The sequence below is a fragment of the Ptychodera flava genome, chromosome 12 (assembly GCF_041260155.1).
Source record: "Ptychodera flava strain L36383 chromosome 12, AS_Pfla_20210202, whole genome shotgun sequence".
Taxonomy (NCBI): domain Eukaryota; kingdom Metazoa; phylum Hemichordata; class Enteropneusta; family Ptychoderidae; genus Ptychodera; species Ptychodera flava.
In genome coordinates, this window is record NC_091939.1 from 35,935,169 (window position 1) to 35,960,608 (window position 25,440).

A 25,440-nucleotide genomic window follows, 5' to 3' on the forward strand; every position below is an offset into this window, starting at 1 on the left:
ACGAGCGAATGTGAGCGAGGCTTCTCATTGATGGGCCGTATTAAGTCAGATTGGCGGGCGGCACTGAATACGGAAACTATGTGTGCGTTGATAAGAATCGCGCTTCATGGGCCAGCTCACACTCCAAACAGTGGCGGCGCTCTCACTTCCGTTTCACTTCTGCTCCAGCTTTCGGGAGCAGAAGTGAAACGGAAGTGAGAGCGCCGCCACTGTTTGGAGTGTGGGGCCAGCTGTGAACGAATTTGACCCCAATCACGCAATCGAGATGTGGTTTCAAGGAGGTCAGCGGAGACGGCGTCCTGACTTTTTACCGCGTGGGCTACGAGGGGTTCTTGAAAACGAAGACGACAGTGAATGAATTTGTAAAAATATAAAAGAAACCACACACTTCAGATCGTTTATGCATTTTATTGGCGATAAATGAAATATTTAATCGGCAATACTTACCTTTTTGATAGATTATCGAGAGTTCAATGTTTGTTTAATTGTAGTTTGAACACTGAACACATTTGACACTGAAAACTATCGATTCCTAAACTACTTTTACAGCGCAGACGAACGATTTGTTACATGAAGTTGCAGATTTATATAAATAGCGCTTCTGAGCTCATGTTTGTTGATACCAAGCAACAGTAGCCTACTAGGACATTAAAGTACGGTGACATAGCTGACGGATATTGCGGGCTACCAGTCATCAACTGCGGGCTACCAATTTGAGAACATGGTAGCCCACTTGGGCTACCAACAAAAAAAGTTAATTTCGAGCCCTGTTGAATATCAAACCAACAAATGAAATAACACGATGTCCATGCAGTTTGGAACATATCAAGTACTAGAAAGCCAATGAAGTAAGATCATGGCTACTATTTTATGCAGCAGTCTATGTAATCCATTTAGTTATCCATTTTTGTCATGGATAACTAAATATAATATTATATCAGGTACCGCTACAGATTACATGCATTACATTTCTACATTTCATGGTTGTCATGGATAACTAAATATAATATTATTTCAGATACCGCTACAGATTACATGCATTACATTTCTACATTTCATGGTTGTCATGGATAACTAAATATAATATTATATCAGGTACCGCTACAGATTACATGCATTACATTTCTACATTTCATGGTTGTCATGGATAACTAAATATAATATTTCAGATACCGCTACAGATTACATGCATTACATTTCTACATTTCTACATTGGAGACAAATTAGACATTGTTAGCAAGAGATTGTTGAATATCAAACCAACAAATGAAATAACACGCTGTCCATGCAGTTTGGAACATATCAAGTACTGGAAAGCCAATGAAGTAAGATCATGGCTACTATTTTATGCAGCGGTCTATGTAATCCCAGAGGGACCACACCTCGGGCGATACGGGACAAATGTGGGGGATTAGACTGTGTTTGCCATGAAACTATGCCTGAGGGGGGGGGCAATTGCCTCATTTTGATCCCTCTACTCACTTTCACGGACAAGTGTAGACTTTAAGAATGTCCCACCCATTGGGGTGGGGGATTTACTTGTTTTAGGTGGGGATTTTCCAGATTGTCTTGCCCCAGGGCGTGGGGCATTGACAAATTTCATAACATTAATTTCAAAATCCCCCACTATGCGCCGAGGTGGGGAGGGTGGAGGTTGACATTGACTGCCGCATTATTCTACTCCAGATCTTATTTGAATATTGCCTACAGATTATTGGAACATTTTCTACTTTTGAGTGAATTAAGGCATTACATTTTACTGTTAGAATCTATTTCTATGGAAGATGTAAAACGTGCTGAGGTAATAAGAACGAGGATTTCTACATTGGAGACAAATTAGACACCCCTTACCAAAACTAGAGGTATAAATGAGTACATTATGTATTCATCAAAGGGTGGTGATGTATGCATTCATCAAAAGATGCACATATGATGTATACATTAAAGGTAAATCTTTTTTCAGGAAGCTAAAAATATTTATCAACCACATGGCTTCTATATGAATGCACATATGATGTATACATTAAAGGTAAATCTTTTTTCGGGAAGCTAAAAATATTTATCAACCACATGGCTTCTATATGAATGCACATATGATGTATACATTAAAGGTAAATCTTTTTTCGGGAAGCTAAAAATATTTATCAACCACATGGCTTCTATATGAATGCACATATGATGTATACATCGACAGTGCATCACAGAATCATTGTCCTGACTTGATCATTTTCATTTAAAAAATGCACATATGATGTATTGGTCAAAGCACAGATTGACTCCTTTTCTTGCCAAAATGTTAAAGTTAAAAAGATGCACAAACAATGCATGCATCAAAAGTACATCACAGGACCATTGCTGTCATACAGAGGTGCATAATATATGATGTAAATACATCAAAAGTGCATCACTTAACAAATGTTACAGTCAAAAGAATGCACACATGGGCACACTTTTGAACCAAATGCACATAATCTTGAAAACACAACAATGTTTGATCTCTTTACATGAAAGGAATGGTTTTATTCACACATCTTTTCCATACGTTCATTAGGTTTTTTACACAAGGTATTTTACCATTGGCACTGCATTGCCATGCTTTCGAAAATATGGCATGGGCAGCTTCAATATCAGCTGCTGAATATGGGATAGAACTCAGCAACATTGGTAATAATGGTATGGATGCAGAGAGTGCATCTTGTGACAATACAACAGCAATTGCCTTCGATGATCTGGTTTAGTAAATCAAGGTTGTATCGACAGCTGAATTTTTAGGAAAACAAATTTTAAAAAGAAGGATTTGTCTGTCTTTTGATTACAAGTTTCTGCGAACGCCGGCCAAAGTGCAACGCAATTAATGTACGTCTGCGGACCACGGAGGTTAGGAAAGACGTCGATCTCTATACCCATTGAAAACGAGCAACAAGAACAGGTCACAGACATTTGTTACTGCGATCAATTCGTACCTTTAAAATGTCGACAAACCAGAACGTCTGATTGTAGAAACGGGCAAGTAAATGTTCATGTATACGTATGCACCGCTATTGCCTTCCAGCTGTAGGCAAACTTCCGCAAACCTGTACAGACGTCTGTACTGTGTCCTATCGATGTTGCTGACAAAATCTCGCCTTATGTTGACTTGGATTTAGGTGAAGGATTTTGTTCATACTTTCAGAGGCAGACCTATATTGCCGACCGCTTATTTGAGGTTTACGATCATTGTACTCCATTCTGAGTCGCCGTACAAAAATCCAGTACGTTGCTTCGCCATTCAACACGTCTGCAGCCATGCAGCCCAGCTGTTAGCAGCAGGTTACTCTGAGGTCACAGTTCATCAAGTTCAGTTCGCGCATTGATATTGATTCTTCGTGCTGAAAGAATTGTTATTCTGTTTTAAGTCTTTCTATGATAAAAATAACCATTTTCATAAAACCAATAAATTAAGTGTCATATCTAGTATGAAATAAAGCGTGTAGGCGCAGGTGTAGAGTCAATTTCAGTGTTTAAAAAATGGGACTACTTTATCAATCGCGTAATGATTTATAGATTGCACTTCCGTGAACGGTCATAAGGCTCGATTGGCGCGAAGTTGGATATTATTGTAGTGTACTGTTGGCCGGCTGCGTATATGTGATCGGGGAATTATCTGGTGGATAATTTGCGATCTTTCTATGGAACTACCAGCCAAATGATATCACAGTGCCGCAAAAATGAGTTTAAAGTACCGGGGACAAACATAGTTCTAAATTTGTGAACGCGAAATGCAGTAACAATGCTAACATTTTCTTAGCACTTTCTTGCACTGAGATCGAGGTCTATCTAGCAACCAGAATCAGGAACCGTCCAGCGTCTGCAAGTCCTTGACCTTCACAAATGTAAGTCAATTCGTTCTGCAATGTAAGTCAATTCGTTCTGCAACATTAGTATCGCTATGTTTGACCAAGGATAAGTTTTCCTTAGTACTGATTCATACTTAATTCACTTACATTACACGCTGTGCTGATACATATGGGAATAATTGCTGAGAGTTGTTTGTCGCTGTGCACAGCTTTATGAGCAGGAAATTTAACACAGCGCCCTCTGGCGACGAAACTGAGAAAATGTCATTTACCCTGGTTGTGAGATGAAGAAATGTTTTTATCCAGCTATCACCATATCCACACTGTTTAAAGGTGGTGTGGCCAGTCAGTAATTAAATAGAGCACATTATGTTTTTTTCTCATCATTTTACCATGTTTCACGGCTAAAATTAGATGAGAATTTCATCAGAACGTAATAAAATTTTCCCAGTTAATGCAGGTATGGTTGACTTTACAGCCCCCAAAATGACAAATTTTCATGGACCCATTTACAACACTGCACATGTAAAATTGAATAGGGAACCATTTAGTTCAACTTCCTTAGAAGACAGGGGTCGTGCAGTAACAATGCTTCAATGTCTTTGGCAGATTTTCAATAATTTATACTGTACAAGATAAGATACCACAATATAACTACACTGTAACTGACAAAGAACTGTCACAATTCTAATCAACTTTATTTTCATAAACACTTCACTTTAATGTACCAAATTTACATGGCAATGGTAACTTTATTCTGCAAACAGTCAAAATTACTGATGAGCAGCCCCACAGATCTGACAAATCCCCTTGCTCAACCTACCTCGCTTAGCACTTCCATTACACTTATACGTTTTGCCTATCCCAACACTCATCACATACCCTTTTTTTTCCAACTTTGGTGGCAGTTTTAAATAGTGCATGTTGTCTAAACACTAATTTCAAATGTCGCCTCCGGTCTCTTATCCCTGAATACATCCTATGAAGTCCATTTATTTTAGAATGGACAGATTCTAAACCATGCTCAGCCAACAAACCTATTGTCCTCCACTTCTCAACAATCAGGGACGTGTATAACAAGCACATGGAATTTAGGGGTTATCGACTCTTCAGGGAAAGCTACTGGAAACCACATCCCTAGTTTATAGCACAATTCTTTCAAGGCTTTAATCTCGTCATCACTGAGAAACCTGGCAACCATGTATTTTTTTATCTTTTCCATAATGCTGAAAAGTTGTAAATATTTTTCATAGACATTGGTATGGGGACTCAAAATCTCTAATAGCTCTTGATGTCTAGCTAAGATAGTGCTGATGTGGTTACCCACAAAAGAGTTTGAATGATATGCCTGTTTCCGAACACCGAGAACATTTTCCAGTACATTTGTTAACTGTGTTTCTAACGGACCCTTTTGCTGCTCAACAGTTTCAAATACCTTGTCCAAGTTACTCCTAGCTTCAATTTTTTTTCTTTACAAATTACATATCTGAAACATTTCATTAGCAATATCCACATTTTCAGTTTGCTTGTCAATTATTTCAGATTTAGAAAGAACAGTTCCACTACAATGAGAACACAGGAAATCATCTTGCTCTACTTCAGAAGATGCATATTCCACACAAATGCTATGATACAATTTCTCACAATTTGAGCATTGTACCCAATCTAAAGTTTCAACATCTGTTTTATAACCCCCTGAAATGGCACACAAAGGGTGATTGCAAGCATCTTCCTCAGTAGTGCAACGTCTCCTTTGCCTCTTTTTCTTTCCCTTTTTCTCTTGCTCACATACAAAGGCTGCTAACAATTCCTGACTTGACTGGTACGCTGCCTTTGCCTCCTCATATTCCAAATTGGCTTGTTCAGCTTGGTCACTTGCATCCTTCCAAACTCATATAAACTTTCATTATCGTTTCTGTCAATTTGCCTACATGTCGTCTCAAGCATATGTAAAATTTCAGTACAAGACCTAATAAAATATGAAGAGGCATTGGCACAATCTGATACACAGAATCCAGTATAGGCAGGAGCATTGGCTTAGTTATGTTTCTGTACTTCTTGCCATCTTTTTTATCATCTGAATTATATTGAATTAAATCATTCTGCATTTGGGCAATTGATCTGACTCTAGGTTCCAGTCAGGGTTGGCAATAAATGTATTGGTAACCGAATCAAGCTTTACTGAGCAATGTGGTACCCCTTTGAGAGCGGCTGTTTAGCAATATCACACCACAAGCATGGGTGCTTGGAAGCAGCACCCTGATGCCTAGCCTAGCACATTACACAAAAAAGCATAATCCCCATAAAGGAAAGCTCTCAGGACTTGAAATCTGTTGTCAGAGATCTTCACTGAAAAGTTGGTTTGTAAGGCTTCAACTTGTTCTGTATACATGCCAAATATCTGAAATAAAAAAAAGTAGCACAAGGTAAGTATGGCACCACCTTCACATAAAACAGTACTTAGAAACCCCTCCCCCTGACAACTCTAAACTATCCCTAATGTTACACATACTTCAGATTTAGTGTATCTTTTGATTTGCTTGATTTTGACTTGTGTAATGTTAAGAGTGTAATGTATGGTCAGAGTTATGTGAACGCAAACCCAGCAGGCAGTCAGATAACTACCCTGTATTGCCCACCATTATACTACTCACCTGTTTCATGTTGTCATACGAGTCGTACGCCTCAAACATTGCAACCAATTCAATATTATCAGCACTGCAGTTTCCAACATTTGCCAATTGCAGACACAGCTTTGTTGTTGTTCCACCCTTATCACCCTGTTGAGCAGAACATACCAAAAATGAGAATGTATGTCTAATTACAATACCCTGAAATTTTAAGGGCAAAGTTACCTACAGTTTAGCAAAATGATAATTTTCTGAGTATAAGCTCCAATATATTTCATTATTATCAGACTGAATGATATGCAAATGGACACGGATTTATTCAAATTTTAATTAATCAATATGAAAAGACTTTCAAACAATTATTCTGGACCTTTTTCTAAGCACAGTCGGTCTCCAGTATGATTTTATATAATTGTACTCACCCCCACAAGAACCCACACTTCATCATTAACCCTTTTCCTGCCAAGTCGGTGAAATCCGCTTGAAATTCGGTGTAGCTAGAATCTGAGCAGCCACGGCCGTTATCCTGCCAAGGCGGTGGAAATCGGGCTACTTTTTGGTACCCCCTTTCCTGCCTAGTCGACGGAACTACGTGTAGCAAACCCTTGCTCGCGCTAGGGGTCGTTTGAGGACAGGTTTTGGGCGAGGAACGGCGTTTGCTCTCGAAATGGGTTCACAGAGAGTCCAACGACAGGGAAAGGTGCGGAAGCTACCCAGCTAGTCCCCCGCCCCGGTGGGGGACTGGTTTTTTTGGGGGGGACGAGTAGCGTACTTGGCAGGTTAGCACGTTGACGTATTCTAGCGGAGTTTGGGTTAACTTGGCTCTGAGGCACTACATAGATTGCGGCCGAAATTGACCGTCTCGGCAACGCTAATCTGTAAGGCAACCGCCTAAGACCGCCTCAGCTGGCGGTGCAATTTTTTGCCAATGGTGCGAGACGAAAATCACGGACTTGGTCCTGATTGACGGGAAGTGCGGACGGATTTGACGGACTCGGCTTTCTCGAAGGCAACCGCCTAAGACCGCCTCAGCTGGCGGTGCAATTTTTTGCCAATGGTGCGAGACGAAAATCACGGACTTGGTCCTGATTGACGGGAAGTGCGGACGGATTTGACGGACTCGGCTTGATTAGTCCCTGACATGGAACTGATCCGAACGGACTTGAGCGACATTTGTGAAGGGTAACCACCGCTTTTAACCGACTTGTTACCTTCTCGAAAAGACTACCCACTCAGATGTCGGACGTTGTCGGCTGCACTTGGCTCTAGACGTTCAAGCCGTGCAACGAAACACACCGCCTCAGCCTTGCCATTCAGGAACATGGCCTCAAAATTTGATACCATTGTTCACCGACTTGGCGGCTGTGGTTAGGTGCGTGAACCGTTGTTCACCGACTTGTTACGCCTATGTTGTCCCTGTGAAGTTCGGCTAACGGCCGAGTCTAACGGGAGTTGGCAGACCTGTGTTGGTTTATACCGTAGTATGACCGACTCAGGTAGAGGTACCTGTCGGTATATTCCGAGTTTTACGCACTCGGGCGTCAATGACGGGTCGTCATCACCGCTGATGACGTAGACGTGCTGGCCACGTTATTTGAAGGAGCCATGTTTGCCCAACGGACGAGGCCGAGACAGCTGTTGACAATTTTGGCATCCTTCATCTTTGACCGCCTTAGTTGGGTAAGCTGCTCGGCAGGCGACGGTTATGACCTAAACAAGCCGCTGAAGCACTGTTCGTTGCCGTACAAGAACGAGACGGCCAGTCCATTACTGCTTAATGGGCGATCTGTCGGGTTGGCTTGTCACCGACTTGGATGACAATACGCCCTGCGCAGGCGTACTTAGAAGGGACATGAGGTTAAAGATACGGGTTTCCCACCCGTACTAAACATGGGCTTGGGCCAACGTCCTTGGGTGGCAGGTGCGCATGCCACGTACCCAGCTGGACGGAATGTCAAGTTGAGATGCTAATGACATTGACTATGTTATGCTAAGTGCTCGAGGGATTTGCATCGCAAATGAGTATTATTAGCATATCAAATGGTGCGGACAGGCAATTTACATGACGGGTAGGAATGTCAGCGCCGGTTGGTGGACTGATTGCCGTAGGTCCATTATAATAACAGGTGGATGCATATATTAACACCCCTGCGTCCAATCATGTCCAGGGCTTTGTTTCCCTGTGGCTTTAAAAGGGAGGGACCTGCTAGTCTGTCGACACTGTTCCAGACATGAGCTTGACGGACCGCAAAAGTTTTCTGAAGGCGAGCAGACGACTGAAGCTCAAAGATGCAGAGTCTCCGGGCGGTAGTGGTAGCGATCGTTGTGATGTCCCTAGTAAACGTTCTAAGAAGTCGGGCAAGAAACGCTCCCGTAAGGCGAAGCCATCTCCGGCTGAAAAACCCAGTGGTAAGCGTAAACGTAAGAGCGATCGTTCTGCCGATGAGGATGATGACGGGTCACCGGTTGCCAGTGGTTCTCACCCGGCTGCTCCGGGAGAGACTACTTCACCTGCAGAGACTACATCTGCTCTTGTGGGAGATACTTCACCTGCACAGACTACGTCTGCTGCTGCTAGTGAGACAGTGAGTAATGAGACGGCTGATGCCATTGGTTCTCCCCCGGCTGCTCCGGGAGAGACACCACCTGTTGCTACTATGAGCCCTCATCCTGCGTCAGGAGAGGTTCCTGTGCCCAGTGCGAAAGAGCTTGAGTCCTCGTCATCAGCAGAGGCTGCCGAGCCCGCTCCTGCCATAGTTTCGTGTGCTGCGATGTCCCCGCCGAAAAAGATAGTGCGGAGGGTTCGTTATCAGGATAGCCCACCTGATTTTGAGCCAGATATGATCCTTGATGCCGCTACGGGCGAGTTCAGGCCCAGACGCCCAGACGATGGTGATATCACCGCTGAGTCCGACTCGGAGGTTGACGAGGATGCGGCAGAGGACGATGACTTTATGACAGGCAGTATGTAGGTGAGGCAAGCTCTGACGACGATGATGACGTTGCTGCTGTGTTGGCGGAGGACGACACCCTCCTGTCTGGCGTATGTCGGAGACTACCGATGCTAATATATTTGAGGAGACCGATTTTGACCATGAGAGAGGACCGACTTTCACCTTGCCCAGCCACGCCCGTGAGCTCGATTACTTTTTAAGTTTATTCCAGCTACACTGATCAGATTGGCCAAGGACGAGACTAATAAATACGCCAAATTCCACCAGCGACATATCGCTAGGAAAATAGATAAATACTGGCGTAACGCTGACTACCGAGAGGTGCAGGCGTTCATTGGCGTCTTAGTCTGTATGGGTATCGACCGTAAATCATCAGTGGAGGATTATTGGTCTAGCGATCCCTTTCTGAGAAACCAGGGTATTTCTACTGTGATTACCCGCAGTCGCTTTCAGCAGCTTATGCGATACTTTCATCTGGCAGACCCAGAGAACGATCCACGTCGTGATCCTGATGAGGCACGCCGCCGACGTCGGTGTCAGGAGGATCCCCTGTATAAAATCAATCCATGGATGGAGCCCATAGTTGACCGGTGCGTAAATAATTATAAGATGGGTAGAGAGATCTCCATCGACGAGGCATGGTGCGATTTAAGGGCCGTTCTAAATTTAAGCAGAGATTACCGCATAAGCCTGATCGAGACGGTTTCAAGATATGGCAGCTGTGCGACTCCACCACTGCATACATAGCTAACTTTGCACCGTACCTAGGTGTGAAATATCGGGATCGGACTGATGGGAGACGGCAGGAGCGAGGTGTGGTGAAAAGAATTACGATGGAGCTGGTCCAGCCATTCTGTGGATATAATCACAGCCTATTCTGTGATAGCCTGTTTAGCACGGTCGTTACTGCTAGAGAGCTGATGGAGACCGGGATCTACATGGTCGGGAGTTTCAACCGCCGTAATCGTCGCACCATGCCCCCTCAATTAATTCCGCCGGGTAAGAGGAAGCGCCTTCCTCTGTCTGTTGGGGATATGAAAGCCACGACCAGAACGGACTCTCGTCTTAACATCACTGCTTATCAGGATAGTAACGCTCAGGTGCTGATCTTGAATACGGTCTATCCACCCTTGGAGTGCGTGCCAGTGGGGGAGGGAGACGAGCGGCGACAAGTGCCTCTGTCGCTGTATAATTATCGCCGGTACATGGGAGGCGTCGACCGAGCCAACCAGAAGCGCAAGTACTTTCACACTGGGCGCAAGAACCACAGATGGTGGACATATCTGGCATGTTACCTGATTGATGTTGCCCTGGTAAATGCATATATATGCTTCAAGCATGTACACCCTGATAGTAAGCTGACCCATAAGATGTTTCATCTGCGTGTCGGGAAACAACTCATTGGCGGTTATTGTGGGCGATCGCAGCCCAGTGTGAGAGAGGTCGAGGCCACTGTTTCTCTTGCCTCGTACATCAATCCACAAAATCAGCCGATGCACGTTGTCAGCCGTTTGGAGGGGCGGCAGAAATGCTGTAAAGTATGTAGCAGAGAGGGTAAGACCACTGCGAGCGGACGACTGTCTGAGACGTCCAAAGGATGTAGTCTGTGCGGGGTCATCTTCACGAGGGCGAGTGTTTTGCGGCTTTTCATCATCGCATGATGCTACGAGGTAAGAGGAGCATTGGCGTGCAGACCTCTACTCACACAGCCCCGACGACACCCATCAGCAAGAGAACCCGACGTAAATAACGGACAGGGGACAGCTTCGCCTAACAGTGGCTTGACTGTATTCTGAACACGGACCATGATCACATTTTGAGCACGGTTGTGCCGTTTGTTTGTGCTTTACGATCCCGCTGATTGTAAATTGAAACACGGATTATTTTGTACAATCCCCCGATTGTAATCTTTGTAACACGGACCATGCACTCGGACGTCGAGACAGACTCTGAGATTTATTATTCGGCATAATGTAAATTATTCCCGAATAAAATACTATCTATGGATCGCATATTTTCGTTTGTTTTGTTTAGACGGATTATTTTGTACAATTCCCCCTATTATAATTTTGAAACACGGATCTGCCACCCCGATTGTAATTTTTGAAACACGGACCATGCACTCGGACGTCGAGACAGACTCCGAGATTTATTGTTCGGCATAATGTAAATTATCCCGAATAAAATACTATCTATGATCGCATATTTTCGTTTGTTTTGTTTTTACCCCCACTTTCGTTTTTGGCAGATCCGTAAGGACGCTATAGTAATGGATGAACGTGCGTTGTATCACGTGGGAGGGGCACAGCCCAACGGAGGCTGTGCTCGTGCGACGTAGACGTTGTACCAACCATCTGTCGTTGGGGTTAGTGCATAGAGCAGTTGCACTGTCCAGAGCTAAGGTGGTACAAAACTGCACCTTAGTAACAACTGCACAACTAACGTGTTAGAAACGGTAACACTAACGAGCTAAGTGTTCACTGAACTGGCCAAACTACGTACACGCCTTCCTTCAATGGCGGAACTATGTCGTTGACACTACGTCAAAGCAGACTGCAATGTGCGACTCTTCCAAGTCGTTCAAAGTACGTGGCCAAGTGACACAACCCAGGGGAAACAGGACAGGTTTGAGGGTGCTGCCGCACCCATAGGCACTAACCCCTGGGTCTTCTACTAACCCACGAGAGAGGTGACGTTTCCCCGGTGTGGCCGTGCGTGCCGGCGAACGAGCTTTACTTCCGCGAAAGTAAGCTAGAAAAGGGCATAAAAGTGCACGTCCCCCGGGGCAAACAACGCCCGTGACCTCGTCATTTTCTGGACACAACCTCATCAGCGGTTGCCCCTCTATACGGGCATGCAAAAATTTTTGAAGTCTAACACGTATATGGTCGGTAATCGTACCCCGAAAATGCGGTATTTTCCCGCCAAATGCCTGGCAGGAAAGCGTGCAGGAGAGCCTATCTTCTGTAGACAGGGAAAAGGGGGCCGGTTTTGACCGACTTGGCAGGATAACGGACAGGGGCGCTCGGCAGGAAAAGGGTTAAATCTTGCATCAGCACTGATATTTCCCTTGGACACATGAGCATCATAGGTGGTCTGCACAATATGTTCCAAATTCGGACGACGAACATAAGCGACTTTTGAGGGACCTTTGCTGAGGCATTTTTCGGCAGTATAGCTACACCAACTTCAACATTATCGTCAGCACTATTTCGCTCTGATAAATGTAAAAATATGCATTTATTAGTAAGATTTTCGTACATTTCAGACTTGTCTATTAATGTGACTTACTGGCCAACCTTTATTAGCGTTCATTTGCACATGATACAAGGAAACCTGAATTCATGTATTCATTGTATCTTGACATTTTATCTTGCAGGGTGTCGAGAAATATTTTCAGCAATACAACTTACTTGAAATTTCGTGATATATTTTTCCATCACTTGCTAATATGTCTATACCGGCACTGAAGGAATGTTCTGAGCTCACGTAACCTTTTCATTGGTAGTCTGAGTAGTAGTTTAAGATCAAGAGTTTCGGTTGGAGACAGCACTGTGAAGAAAAAGTAGAAACAACATGAGCTACTCCGTACTAATAATGAGTCATATGAATTGTAATTCAATGTTAGACCCTTTAATGTTATTTGTTGGCCGAGATTTGATTTATGAGGGGCTCCATCTTAATGTTTTTGTTTCCAACAGAGGCTATTCTATACATTAGCACTGTTCATAGTTCTGGATAAGTCACTTACCTTGACTTGCTAATATTCCAGCCTTTATACCGGCTTGGGTATAGACATCTTTATAAATAGTCGCAAACTTAGCTAATGTTGACACTATGTCATCTGTTGTTGCCTCTCCTTTAGCAGATAGTGAATCCAAGAACTGCCAAGACAATATTAACAATTTATAGTATGTAACATTTATAATTAACAAGCAATATTGAAAGTTCCTGGGGAGAACGCTACAAAATATTTATTGTATCATAGATCATACTTACACTTTTCAATGCATTGGCTCTCTGCTCTAATGACTTTTGAGATGCTATGCTGCTAGCTATAGCAGGTTTTGCCAGTTTGTGGTATGCTGTTCCTCTTTTATCTGATTCGGGGCTACGACATACAAATGTGTCTTTATCTCTACTAAGCACCTGCACATGCGCTTTAGCTTTCAGTTGTGCTATATTATTTTCTAATGATCTAATCTTTTCATCTTTAATCATACTCTCTTCTATCACCTTGGTACACTGCTGTTTCTTGGCTTCTAATTCCTTTTCTAATAATACAATCCTAGTTTTGGCTTCTGTCAAGGCTTTTTCGTATTTAGTTATTAGATTGTGAATGTTGTGTTCAAAGCCATGATTTCTTTCTCATTATTGCTAATTTCATTATCTTTCATTTTAATTACATCTAATAATTCATTTTCTCTTATTTGTCCTTGTCTTACAACCATTGAAAATTTAGATTTTACTTCATAATACAACTGTACTACTTCCCGGTATTTCATTTGAAGTTCACATAGTTTGTCTTTGCTAGCTATGTTTTCATAAGACAATGCCAATAAATCCTTATTATACTCGTCATGAGTTTCTATTAAGCTAGTATGAATTGACCAACTAGACTGTGTAATGTTTGTATTATTCCTTGTGTGGCAGCAATCTGATCATGAACTCATCATCGCTAGGATTATGTTGCTTAGAGACAACAATTTTTTTATGAATATCATTGACTTTACGTTCTATGTTTGGGACTTTCTCACAAATTCATCGACGGACACTTTTAGTTCACAATTATCATCAGAGGGCCGAATCCAAACTGATTCATCACTGCATACTTCAGTTATTTCTGCAAACTTTAAAATTGGGAACCCTTCAGTCTCAGAGCTTTCAGAGCTGGTCACGAACATCACTTGCTGTTTCTTTAATGGGAGGGATACTTTTCTTGCTAATCTAACATCTCTAACAATTCGCTTAAAGGATCCACTTGAATTTGCCACACATACTTCCACAGCACTTTTCCTAATATCAACATTTCCACCAAAATTTCCCCGAATGAGTTTGTAAACAGAACTTGATCACCCTCATTTACGGATCTTATCATATTATTAGGGTTTAAATGGGGGAGGTTTGATTGAGCTTTACTGTTTTCTGCCAGTGAATTTTCCACATATTTAGACTTTCTGGTTAAATGCTTACTGGAAAAACAGCTTCCACAAGATATACCTGAACCAATGTTTTGTTCAACTTCCATTATGATTCAGTATAAACTTAACTCGACCTAAAGCTGATTAAGTTTAATAATTTGATATTAGTAATTTGTTACTTGTGTCCTTGTGTAATTACGTACTATTTAATCATTACCAAACAAACTACTACCACCTTAAACTAACTTCTTTATCATCTACTAAACTAACCACCACAACCTTAAACTTTATCATCTACTTAACTACAACTACTACTATACTACTACTACTACTAACTCTATAGCATAGTATACTAAGTACTATGCATCACCCTACTTAACTAACTTTATCATCTACTAAACTAACTACTAATACTAACATCTATTAACTTTATAGCATACTACACACTAGCAGCACCAGCATCTAGCTAGCTAGCAACATGACATGTCGCACATGTCAGTCTCCATCACACCTTCACCGCAGCTAGCATGAAGGCTGAAATTAAAAGAATAATATTATAAAAAATACAATAACAACGATGAAATAAAGTGTGATAATGATAGCAGTGAAACAAGTACGTAGCTGTTGTGACGAGACTTGGTAAATAAAAGACATGACTATTTCAGTTAACATCTAATTCCGGGAAATTTCTAATACATACAATTCTAAATATGCCATAAATGGTGCTAAGTGATATAACTATGATCGTACGACCATAAATTCTGCGATTTTGCCAACTTCAGCCTGCACGAGATTGTGCGTGAATATGCGAGATTTGAAAAATTCGATCACGCACATGTACTTTTTCCCCCACGCAAAATATTAGAAATACGACTGTTTTGATAACCAAACGTGCACACGATTTAATATCAATTAAAAACTGATCTTCACGATGGCATATGTAAATTTTGATTCAAGTATGAAAGAAACATGAAAAACTCACCCAAAAATCGGTAATTTTCCGGCGCCGCTCCGGAAAATCCAGTCGCGCAATGGCGCACTCCGGATATGCTATAGTCTACAGCATGCCTTTACACGTTCAACTGCATTTTGATTCAAGCTGTCTGATTGGTCAATTTTCTAATATGACCTTATAGCTAGCCACTCAAAATTATGCTTTTAACCGACGCCCAATTTGAAACCATCACGTGATCTCAGTAAAGACATTGACCAATAGGCGCGCGGCAGCTGCAGAATGCGGAAAGTAACGTTTAATTTCCATCTCCACGTACGCCGCAACGGCTGTGTGTGGTGTACGCGGGTGTGAATAATAATACAGCCGAGGTGTGCCTGTCCTTTTGATTTTAATTATTGCATTTGGTTTCTCTACTTGAATAGTTCTCATTTCGAACAATTATTGATTTCTTTCATCAATTATTGATTTCTTTCATCAAATTGTGATGTTACAATTTTCGGTCAACTTACACTCTTCCCTGAACGATTCATATTTTTCAGAACTCTTTGCTGGTACTCTAAAGGGACAAGGAATTCAGGGAACAGAAAGCCAAATCGCAGCCTTTGACAATAACGTGAATGTCATATGAAACTTCTCAGGTCAAATGGACATCTCTTAAAGACATTTGTGTTGCATGAAATCAACATGGCATGATAAAATAAATCTTACCACTGACAAATTGAATTTAACATTTTGCTTCTCTGTTTTCTTTATAACAATAACTTTATTTGCATTCACCTCTGATTCTTGTGAAGCTAGTATTTCAGAACCTGATTGGATAAAATGTGTGATGTTTTTGCTTCCTACAGTCTGCCTTAAGATTTATCAGCTATTCACGCTCAATCATATTATTGGCCATGTCTGCACAACTGATTTTAAAACTTCTGTGTACATATTTGAACCCTGATTTTGTTATTGTTGATGATTATAAAAATGTTGAATCTTGTGGTACTATGCACAAAATTTGCTGTAACTAAAGTGTATTCTTTCTTCTGTTTTCAGCATCTCTGTTCTACGTTAATAACTGCATATTTAGTTTTCATGCTGTTACTGATGTATTTGTCCTTGTAAATTTAAACTGATGAAGTGTTTATTCCAAAGCAGACTGCTGAAGAGTAATATGCCAACTTTTGAAGGACATTTTATGCATGTAGTTTGCAGGCAAATTTGCAGCAACATGCAAATTAAATGTTTGCTGCAAATTTGCTGTAAGAGGTTTGCTGCATGTTTGCAGAAAGTTCACAAGAAACCAAATTTGACATTTGAAAAAATGAACGACCTTCATATTTGCAGCAAATAGTTTGCTGCTATTATTTACTGCAAAGCTTCCAGCAAATTTGAAGCAACAGTTTGCATGGTAGCAACTAACTAGTTATGTCACATTAGATACTAGTCAATGTAATGTCTGTATGTTTAGCTCTTGAAGAATTTACATTTTTAAGTATACCATGGCCAGGGTGTGTGGTATATATACCATATTAAAACCACCTAAAGTCGGTTGATTGAGAGTTAGGTCTACAATACGGGTAAAAACAGACTTTAAATCATTTGTCTCTGAAATCAAGTTTTCAAATTCAACTGTTCAAGATGTGTACATGATGTTTTTTTGTGCTAAACCTGTGTTTTTGATGTGTACAGCATTATGAGGACATCTGTACATTTTGTGTGCATCACAGCTGTCAAAGATGGTACATTATGCATTCATTTTGTTCCAAATCTGTACTGCATAATGCATACATCAGAATGTCATCAATGTACTAATGATGAATGCATCAACTGTAAATTTTTAACAGACCGATGCATATATCATGCACAGTTGATGCACTATTGATGTACACCAAAGATGGATACATTATGCATTCATTTTGTTCCAAATCTGTACTGCATAATGCATACATCAGAAGTTCAACACTGCACTAATGATGCGTGCATCAACTGTAAATTTTTAACAGGACCGATGCATATATCATGCACAGTTGATGCACTATTGATGTACACCAAGATGGATACATTATGCATTCATTTTGTTCCAAATCTGTACTGCATAATGCATACATCAGAAGTTCAACAATGCACTAATGATGCATACATCAACAGTAAATTTTTAACAGACTGATGTACACATCATTCACAGTTGATGCATTTTTGATGTACTCCTATTTTGGTAAGGGACGCTACGGAAGAGAACGTTGGAACGTAGCATCACCGTCCATGTGGGTGGAGGGACGGTGGTAGCATATAAAAACTACCCAGGAAACATCACGCTGTAGATTAGCCGGGCAGATGCGTTATTGTTTGCTTAGCAAACAAGCGGCATGTCTCATCTCCCTCAAAGGAGACAATAGACGTGCAGGCTCCTTCTCTTCGTACCTCCATGTTTTATGCATAGACCTGGCTACTCTGGAAAACGAGATATGTCCGACCTAAAATGTTGCTCTTCAAGACGATGATTTGGCCGGCCAAGCTTGCTGCGAAAACGAGCCCTGCCACTCCTTGACGTGTTCTGCTGGGAGTGGCTACTCGAGTGGCAGAGGTACGGATTCGCAGCAACGGCCAAGCATGCATGGGATGGATGCTTTCCTGGCAGTGTTCAACGTTTCGTTTGTGTGGACGGTAGACGTTGCAAATGCTTCAACTAAAGGGACTGCCCGATCATCCTGGGTTCATCAACTATACTGGCGTTACGGTTAAAAATCCGAGTGTCGACTAGCTTTTGACCATTACGCAGTGGCCAGTGCAGTGCCTTTGCGTTCGTCGCCATTGCCACATGTGCACGAATACCGTTGCCCCTACATCAGTCCTTTCTACCCAGCTTCCTATGTACCATCCTAATTAGTGGGTGGACTTGATTGGGACGACCGGTGTAGACCGGTGCACCCGGGGCAAGTAAGTTCGTCCTTGATTGGGTCGGGGATTCTGCGCGCGCATCTATTCGGGGATCCCCGAATGGCCCGATCGATTTTGGTCGGGGCAGACGACGAATACAATATGGCGGCCACTTGATTGGAGGATCCGCCGGATGACCCCGACCACATGACGGAAAGAACCGGTCATACTCCGGTCCGATGAACACCCGGGGCTTCCCAATCAAGTCCCCCCAGTCTGGTTCCCTAACCCATTTCCCGGTAGAGGCGTGGGGAAAAATAGGGTCAGGTACCGGTAGCCATCTTGAACAGAATTTTGTTCAAGATGGCGGAGGTTAGTCACCTGACAGAACATGCTACAACAAATATGGCTGCTAACATGAAAACGCCGGTCAAAATTCGACTGGATCAGAATTATGTTCGAACACTGGTATCCAAACCAAAAACATTGGCACACGAGACGGGAAACATAAACTGAAAGGATTAATCCAGAAGTACGGGGAAATAGAGGTGATTGAAGGCTGGCTGTGATATCTCAGCAGTACTTGTGGCGTGTATCGAACGCACTAGGGTCATGGAGGTCATCGCCGACTGTGGCGTGACCCCAATGACCCGAGCACGTTCGATACACGCCACAAGTACTGCTGCGATATCACAGCTAATTGAAAGCAAACTTTGTTGGAACTGTGAACGACAATTGATTTCGATGGATAGAATGGTGTCCGAATTTCGTGAAAAATGCCAGGCATCATGTCGACGTTCTAAAAGTATCAAGAGGTGTGCTAAATCACAGTGGCTAAATCATGGAGGTAAAAAGTCTTTCTTTCTACCTCCACGGCTTTGTGGTACAAACAAGAAGTTGGTATCAAGTGAGCCTGAAAGTAGGTATTCCAAGTGAAAATTTTAAATTACTAAATTGCTTTTTAATGCAATTTCCAAAGAGTGCTTGGAAATGATGAAAAATGCTTTTTATCTGGTCAAAATCGGTTCAGTCATTCAAAAGTTATGAAGATTTTGTGTATGTAAAACCTCGCGGCCGAAGGTCACAGTATTGAAAAAAGTTAAAATTGCTAAAATTATAGATTTTAATAGGCTTGTTTTCCCTGAAATACATGACTCTCTAACAAATATGTTGCTAAAAGTATTTAAAAGTAACTTCTTTTTACAAAATAATTAAATCTTTGACCAAAGGAAATTACTCTTTGACGTAAACGCATCCAAATATGACAGTTTGTCTGATTCTGCATCGCGGAAAAATTACAAAATGACTGAAAAATACAAATTTTGGCAGATTTACAGTCATTCTGATGCAAAATTATTGGTGAACTTACAAAGCATTGTTAATCTATATGCACTACTACTGTAGTGTAATTAAAAAAAAGGAAAGTTCATGCAGGAAATGTAATTAGATAGTCAGAAATGTAGAATGAAGTTTGATTTAACTGCAAAATGTGCCTTTGCCGGACAACCAAAAATAGGGTAAAATATGAAAATTAGCCATGTTTGTCAAAATCTAGTCAAGAACATTGACATTAAAAAGTACAAACAAAGCCTATCAGCAAAGAAAAACAATTTTTCAACAAGTTTCAAATAGATATATGGTAAACTTTCTTCCCAGATCATTGTAATTTTGACCAAAAATGTCACTTTTGTACAAAAAATGACATTCACATTGGGTGATAAAATATGAAAAGTTACCATGTACAAATGTATACGCAAAGTCTGAGCGAATATTTCATAGTGTCAGACCATCTTTTCTGGGTTTTTATCTGTAGAAAACCCTTTGTTATGAGTACCAATGAACATTCAGCAACAAAACTACTCTAAATGATGAAAAAATGTGACAGAAAAACCCATTTATGCAAATTTCTTCCTTTGAATGAGTGCTGGTGGCGTATACATATGTAGATATGCTGAAAACCTGCATGCCATGGCATGGTTAGTTAATCACTGGCTATGAAAATTTAAAGTTTTGAAATGTTTATGAAGTTCATATCAAAATTTTGATGAAGGAATATCTACTTTCGCAAAAATAACCTACACCAAATGTTGCCATGGCAACCATTCTTTTAATTAAATTATCAGTTATCAACAAATTCCTTTTGTATGCCAAGACAGCTCATCTCAGAACTGCCACTGGACATACTTATATACACAAATGATTTTGCAACACCCTGAAAATTGAATGATCTTCAACAGCTCTGATTTACATTTCATAATTTCCTAAACATGCATTTTTTGTTTTTTTATTAACGCCTCAATTATATAATTTGATATTACTGTACCATTAGAATATGTGAGGTTTTAATCTTACCATGATCCACAATATTTTTTGGTTGTTGGAAAAAATCAAATTGAAAGTAAATGGAATTTGAAACTGTTGTGAAGTAATCTTCAATTGCAGATACTACAACAGAAGAGTTCAGCACTGCCAAGATAGGAGTATAGCACACTGAATTTTAAACTTCAGAGTAATGAAAATGACTGAACTGTGTCACAATAAAGTTTCTTTTATTCAATCAATCGTTTCATTTTTTCCTAAGATTGTAGAGACTAAGGATATTAGTAACTTTCAACCAGGAAAAAATACCAATATGTAGAAAGGATCAAAAGAAATCAACTTATTTTTTTCTTTACAAAACCGGAAAGTAACACATAATTCTCATTTAAGTGATTGGGGCTACATGTAGTTTCATTCTTGTCGATGTTTGATAATGGAAAGGAACACAAAAAATAACTATAACTTAAACAATCATTATAAAAATATTTACGAATTAATCTCAAAAGCAACAAAATTCCAAGCATAACATTACACTATGGTTCAGAATGTTCATTTACAAAGTTCACTCAAAATGTTCTTTGAAAACGATTGTATTTTGACAGCCGTACCGGCAGCTACTCACTAAAAAGTCTGTGGAAAAAGAGTACTAAACATCGTTGTTTTTCAGGTCAACAAGTGATTGAATAAAAAAAAAATGTCATGAAACGGTAAAACAACAATGATAAATAAGTAACGTTTCTAAAGAGTACTAGAAACGCCTAGCTGAGAGAAAATTTCATCCCGTTTCACAGAAACTGACTGCGTTTTCGAGCGCCGCAGCTATGAATGGCAGATCTGGGGAATCCCCGCGAAAATCGCTCACACTCCTCCAAAATGATGATTGTTCGCTTTTGAGCTGCATGATTCAGCTTGTCAAAAATATTTATTTTTGTAGATAATTAAATTTCTTATTTTTTTATTTCGTTTGTTAATTAAAAGTCATTTTAATGTTTTTAGAGGCTTTAAAAAAATTCAAAACTCGCTAAAAAAGCGACTATTTGGCCAAAATTCAAACGAAAAAACATGAAAATAAAGGTCGAATCATGGGCTATCTATCTATGAATACTTTCAGTCTCTATACGCTTGGGCTCAAATGCGATAGTACGCTGTGTATACACAGGCTCAGTGGTCTAAAAATAGCGCGTTGAAAACATGGCCGCCGCTCTCGCCGATGCACGATTTTTGCATCGAAATTTTTCACTCATTTTCGTTCGTATGACTTTGACACTCCAGGAAACGATTGAGAAGAAAGGGGTAACTTGAAGTATTGAGGTATTTGCTGATAATTTGCCAAATTAAACGAGAAAAAATGCTTCGAAAATTCCCACACGTTTACACACAGCGTTTTCAGAAGCCGTAGCATGTTCGTGTGGTATACCTACTGAAAGTGCGAAACCCAAGAAACATGAGAAAAAGTTACAAGTGTTACTTTCATCCAATCACAGCTTGTTTTATTTTAACCCAATAGCGTCCATGTTACATTTGCCGGTACCTGACCCTATATTTCCCCACGCCCTCTACCGGGGAAATGGGTCAGGGAACCAGACTACCATCCTATATGCTGTAGCGGGCATTTATTGTAAAGGTCGATGGGTAACTATATTGTTTTACATGCCACACATGACTGAGGTATGGCCTTCGGGGAGCCTTCGGGGAGGTACCCGAATCACGAACTACGTCAACCTTGCGTGGTCGACCCATTATAGAGTGTTGCGTCCGTGGTGGCGAATCAAACTTCGAAATGAGGGTCATTCGAGAATTTATTGCGCGAAATGCGCAATTGCGCGTCATAGAATTAACTCTGATTAAATTACAAATCAGTTTATGTCATCTCGTTTCAAAACCTAAAAATAGGTGGTTTTTATGACCCCTGCTTGACCTTCCATCGTTTGAATTTCAGTTTTTTCAAAATTTGAGAAAGTATAATTTTTCTGAAGTCACGTTTGGTGGTATATTTCTAGGAGTTAGGATATTTAGCATAAATATCCCAATCTGGTGCCCTAATAAATTTGTCATCCACTCTGACCCTAAAATACATTTCAAATCATAAACACTTGAAGTATGCCCATTTGCAAGCTGTTGAATTATATTACAATATTAGCAAATTTACCTAATTTGATGCAATTGTTGTCTTTTTCGGCCCTTAGGAACTTGTAACTCTGAAATACAAGTCCAAAGGCATTGAAATTTAAATTTATAGGGCCTTACAGATATGCTTGAAACCTGCACCGATGTGGAAAGAACTCAGGGGAATGTATTTTGGGGGATTTTTTCTCTCAATTTTGGTTAGATTTTTTTACATAATATGACAGAACCCCATGGCGAGAGAGTGCAAGCGCGCCGTACCAGCGGTATTTGCACAAGTGTTTGCGGGGGATCCGGCGGTCGTGCTTTCACGAGCGCAGCGATTGAAAGGACAGCCGGATTCAACGCAAACACGAGTGCAAATACCCCAGGTACGGCAAGCTTGCTCGCTCGCCATGGGGTTCTGTTATTATTACATATGTTTCCCCCTGTTTATTTTATCAAGAAAACAAAGGAACTAAAAAAACACAAGCGAACACATTTTACATGTAAATAGTTTACGCGACACACATTGAAAGACAAGGATAACGCGCTGTTCTATTCATTTGCATGCAGGTATGGAATAATGTTTTTTGGTATTTGCACTGCAGTGCAAATACCGGTAGTACGCCGCGCGCTTCGATGCAAGTAAACTGTGGTACATATGTAATAATATAATGATCTGATCACTTTTAAATTTGCTTCTTGAGTTCCTTACAGTAATTGTATAATGTTGTGCGAAAAGTATATGAAAATATTAAACATATCTTTTTGGATGATTTGTGTTATTGATGATTTGTAAATTGATGCAGCTTAACAATAGTTACAAGTTAAGGCTTGCAAGCCACAAATTGTTTTATTGCTAAATATCTAGATTTTGTATTCTTCAACAATATTTTAAAACTTTCTGTGGCTGTAATATGAGATAAACTTTAACTTTAGTTGGTTTTGATTTGAAATCAGAATATTAAAAATAATTATAAAATAAAAGCTAAAATGGTCAGTTGTGAGCATTTTTTGCACTTATCCCTTCATTTAAAATATGCTGTCATTGGCTTGATGACCTCAACTCACATTGAAAAAGCATTACTTAGGAATACAATACAATACATCTTTTAAAGTACTTACTAAATTTGAAGCATGAAAGTATCCAGATTTTATTTTGAAAAGTTACAGATTCAGAATTTAAAGTGAATTAACAAACTCAAAACTTACCTCTCTCATCACCAGGCCTCTATTTGAATTACCCTTCCCACAATCCAAAGTGCACTCTCAGACTTAAAACTTACCTCTCTCAGCATGCACCAGGCCTATTTGAATTACCATACCAACAATCCAAAGTGCACTGTCAGTTTCTCAGACTTAAAACTAACCTCTCTCATCACCAGGCCTCTCTATGAATTACCCTACCCACAATCCAAAGTGGACTGTCAGTCTGTCAGACTTGAAACTTACCTCTCTCATCACCAGGCCTGCATTTATTACCCTTCAAACAGTCCAAAGTGGACTGTCAGACTTAAAACTTACCTCTCTCATCACCAGGCCTGTATTTAAATTACCCTTCCAACAATCCAAAGTGGACTGTCAGACTTAACACTAACCTCTGTCATCACAAGGCCTCTATTTGAATTACCCTACCACAATCCAAAGTGGAATGTCAGTCCGTCAGACTTAAAACTTTCCTCTCTCATCACCAGGCCTCTATTTGAATTACCTACCCACAATCCAAAGTGGACTGTCAGTCTGTCAGACTTAAACTACCTCTCTCATCACCAGGCCTCCATTTCTATTACCCTACCCACAGTTCAAAGTGCATTCTCAGACTTAAAACTTACCTCTCTCATCTAACCTGTTGTTATTACACTACCCACTTAGTATGCAAAGTGCATTGGCAGAGTTAAACTTACCGCTCTCATCATCTTGCTTTTTTAAATAAACTTTTATCTTAATAATTGTTAACCTTAAAAGTACACATTTTCCCAACTTTTGTGGTTATCGGTAATTTTTTTCAAGTGACTTTTTGTTGAGATAAAATTATGGTTATAATATTTGCATTTATACCACTTAATTATTATCTTTGTTTAATACCGTGTTACATAAAGACTTTCAGCATTGAAATATATGTATATCAGAACAAAAATTCCTGAATCAATCAGTTTTCCATCATAGAGAAATGTTGTTCCCTAAATATGATGAATATTATTTGCAAAATAAATTATTTTCAAATAAATGTACCAACATTTTGTTTGTAAAACAGGGCAGTCCAAAATCTTTTTGAAAAACCTCAATTACAGTACTATTGAACTGGGACTGTATTGGTTCCCTGTTCATCAATTTCAAAGTATTCGCGTATTATACATCTATTTGCATAATGAATAGAGTTTCATTGTACAGTAAATTCCGGTATCCAAGGGCGTGGAGTTGGGATAACCCCCATGTGGGTAAAGGACAACTCTGACACACAGTTTAGCTGAGTGTGCTGTTGGACCCTAGACCTCACAGTGTTTTTATATAAACACAGCTCACAATGATATTTTTTTTCCAATTTTTTCAGAGAAAGACATTCCCACTATGGTGAAAGTACACAACAGATGAAGATTATTCCTAAAACTACAATTTCATGCAAAATAATTCAAA

General features: G+C 40.3%; 1 protein-coding gene and 2 long non-coding RNA genes across 3 annotated transcripts in view; 1 reads left to right on the plus strand and 2 right to left on the minus strand.

Annotated features, from left to right (window-relative positions):
* Window positions 1-16,239, plus strand: part of LOC139145754 (uncharacterized) — an 84,038-nt gene extending 67,799 nt beyond the window's left edge. The window contains exon 2 of the long non-coding RNA XR_011555009.1: window positions 16,056-16,239. This is a non-coding gene — a long non-coding RNA (uncharacterized lncRNA). The remainder of the gene's footprint in view (window positions 1-16,055) is intronic.
* Window positions 4,519-7,175, minus strand: LOC139145751 (uncharacterized). Its single transcript, XR_011555008.1, has 3 exons — window positions 6,889-7,175; window positions 6,491-6,616; window positions 4,519-6,237 (listed from the first exon to the last, which is right to left on the minus strand). It is a non-coding gene; the product is annotated as an uncharacterized lncRNA (long non-coding RNA).
* Window positions 12,448-14,559, minus strand: LOC139145753 (uncharacterized). Its single transcript, XM_070717061.1, has 4 exons — window positions 13,420-14,559; window positions 13,172-13,304; window positions 12,834-12,972; window positions 12,448-12,637 (listed from the first exon to the last, which is right to left on the minus strand). The coding sequence occupies exons 1-3, from the start codon at window positions 13,639-13,641 to the stop codon at window positions 12,860-12,862; spliced, it is 468 nt and encodes a 155-aa protein (XP_070573162.1). The 5' UTR covers window positions 13,642-14,559; the 3' UTR covers window positions 12,448-12,637; window positions 12,834-12,859.
* Window positions 16,240-25,440: the final 9,201 nt, after the last annotated feature.